The sequence below is a fragment of the Loa loa genome (genome assembly GCF_000183805.2).
Source record: "Loa loa unplaced genomic scaffold supercont3.2001, whole genome shotgun sequence".
Taxonomy (NCBI): domain Eukaryota; kingdom Metazoa; phylum Nematoda; class Chromadorea; order Rhabditida; family Onchocercidae; genus Loa; species Loa loa.
Genome location: NW_018110180.1, coordinates 1 through 1563, shown reverse-complemented (window position 1 = coordinate 1563; position 1563 = coordinate 1). Strand labels below are relative to the sequence as shown.

The 1563-nt window shown below is 38.9% G+C and overlaps 1 protein-coding gene across 1 annotated transcript; it reads left to right on the top strand.

The window, feature by feature from the left end:
- Nucleotides 1-1258: 1258 nt before the first annotated feature.
- Nucleotides 1259-1537, top strand: LOAG_19132 (hypothetical protein; the record flags this gene model as incomplete). The annotated part of the gene is made up of 1 exon (XM_020451786.1): nt 1259-1537. A coding segment is annotated over one exon (279 nt), but the record flags the coding sequence as incomplete, so codon positions are not given.
- Between the last annotated feature and the right edge of the window lie 26 nt (nt 1538-1563).

Here is a 1563-nt window from a genome sequence, read left to right as displayed (position 1 = left end):
CTTCTCAAATGTTTCAGCAGACAGTAAATTTGACACAGTTACCACTACTAACATTTAGTGGTGACCAAAAATTATGGAGAGAATTCTGTAGTAGTTTTGATGCCGCAGTGCATCTCCAAAAAATACCCGATATTCAAAAATTAAATTATCTGATCTTATGTCTCAAAGAAAACGCTCTACAAGCTGTCAAAGGCTATGATATTGCTCCAGAAAACTACGACGTTATAAGAAAAGTTTTGGTCAAGAAAATTGGAAATTTATCTACTATAAAAAAGTTGCTGTACAATGAGTTATACTCCATCAAAGGACACGATCGAGAGTGGAAAACAACAGTCGAAAGTATGGAAAGAATACTTGACAACTGGAAGCAATGGGTGAGTGTTTGGAGCATTCAAGCATCGAAATTATTATCGAAAGTAGATTACCAGTTTGGATATTGGGCAAAGTCTACCAACAAAAAAAGGACCAGGAATTCTGGTCGGTCGCTAGATTCCGGAAATTCCTGCAAGAAATAGTCCAGAGAAATGGGGAAGTACAGAGAAGCCAGGCCTCTAGTAATGGGTACCAACGGAAATCAATCGAGTCGAAGTCGAGTCACAACCCACGCAGTGCCAGAGGAGAGACGTCTGCTTTAGCCGCAATCAAGCAGCCCAAGCCAAACGATAGTAAAAGGATCACAAACTCAAGGAAATATCCTGGAAATAATAAAATACAAAGACCTTGTTCATTTTACAACGAGGATCATTGGAAGGACGAATGTCAAGTCTACCAGACAGCAAATCAACGATTGAATTGCTTACAAAAGGGCCACATAGTAAAGGATTGCCGAAAACTAAAGAAATTATGCTTTCATTTGCAAAGAAAAATATAATTCAGCGCTATGTAGCAATCATCGCAAAGATACTAGATCAGAGAAACTGCGAGAAGAAAAGTTGGAGTCAACAATGATGAACAACACAGTAGCTGAGCAAATACGATCAGAAGGTAAAAGGATTCTACTTCTCTGTAAAGAAATTAGCGTCACAAACCCAGAGATCCCAAAATTCCAAACGAGAGCGTTGGCACTATTTGATTTGAGCTCGCAGCTATCGTTCATATCAACTAATTTAGCAAAAAGGCTACACATTCGAGCGCGGGAGACGAGAGATTAAGTATTGCTTCATTCGGCAATAAATTACCAAAGAAATGGAATTCAACCAAAGCAGAGGTTGGTATAAGAATCGGAAAGATGGGAATTATAACCTACGAGGTTAACGTAATGGAGTACCTTACAAATAAACTAGAAATGGTCACAGTCGACGACAAAAATATCAGTTCTATAATGGAAAGAAAAAACTTAAAAGGGATAGACGGTTACTGGAAGCAGCCCGAAATATTTATTGGCGTCAAAGACTTCTTCAAGTTTATCAAACTAGATGCAGCACAAGAATTGGAATCAGGATTTCTGTTACTCAGGGCAAAACTTGGACCAATGCTAGCCGGGAATGGTTATATAAATAATATTCGCAAAGCAAGTGCTACACCAATAACCTCAGCCGTATCATGCATGGCTAGCGTAACGAG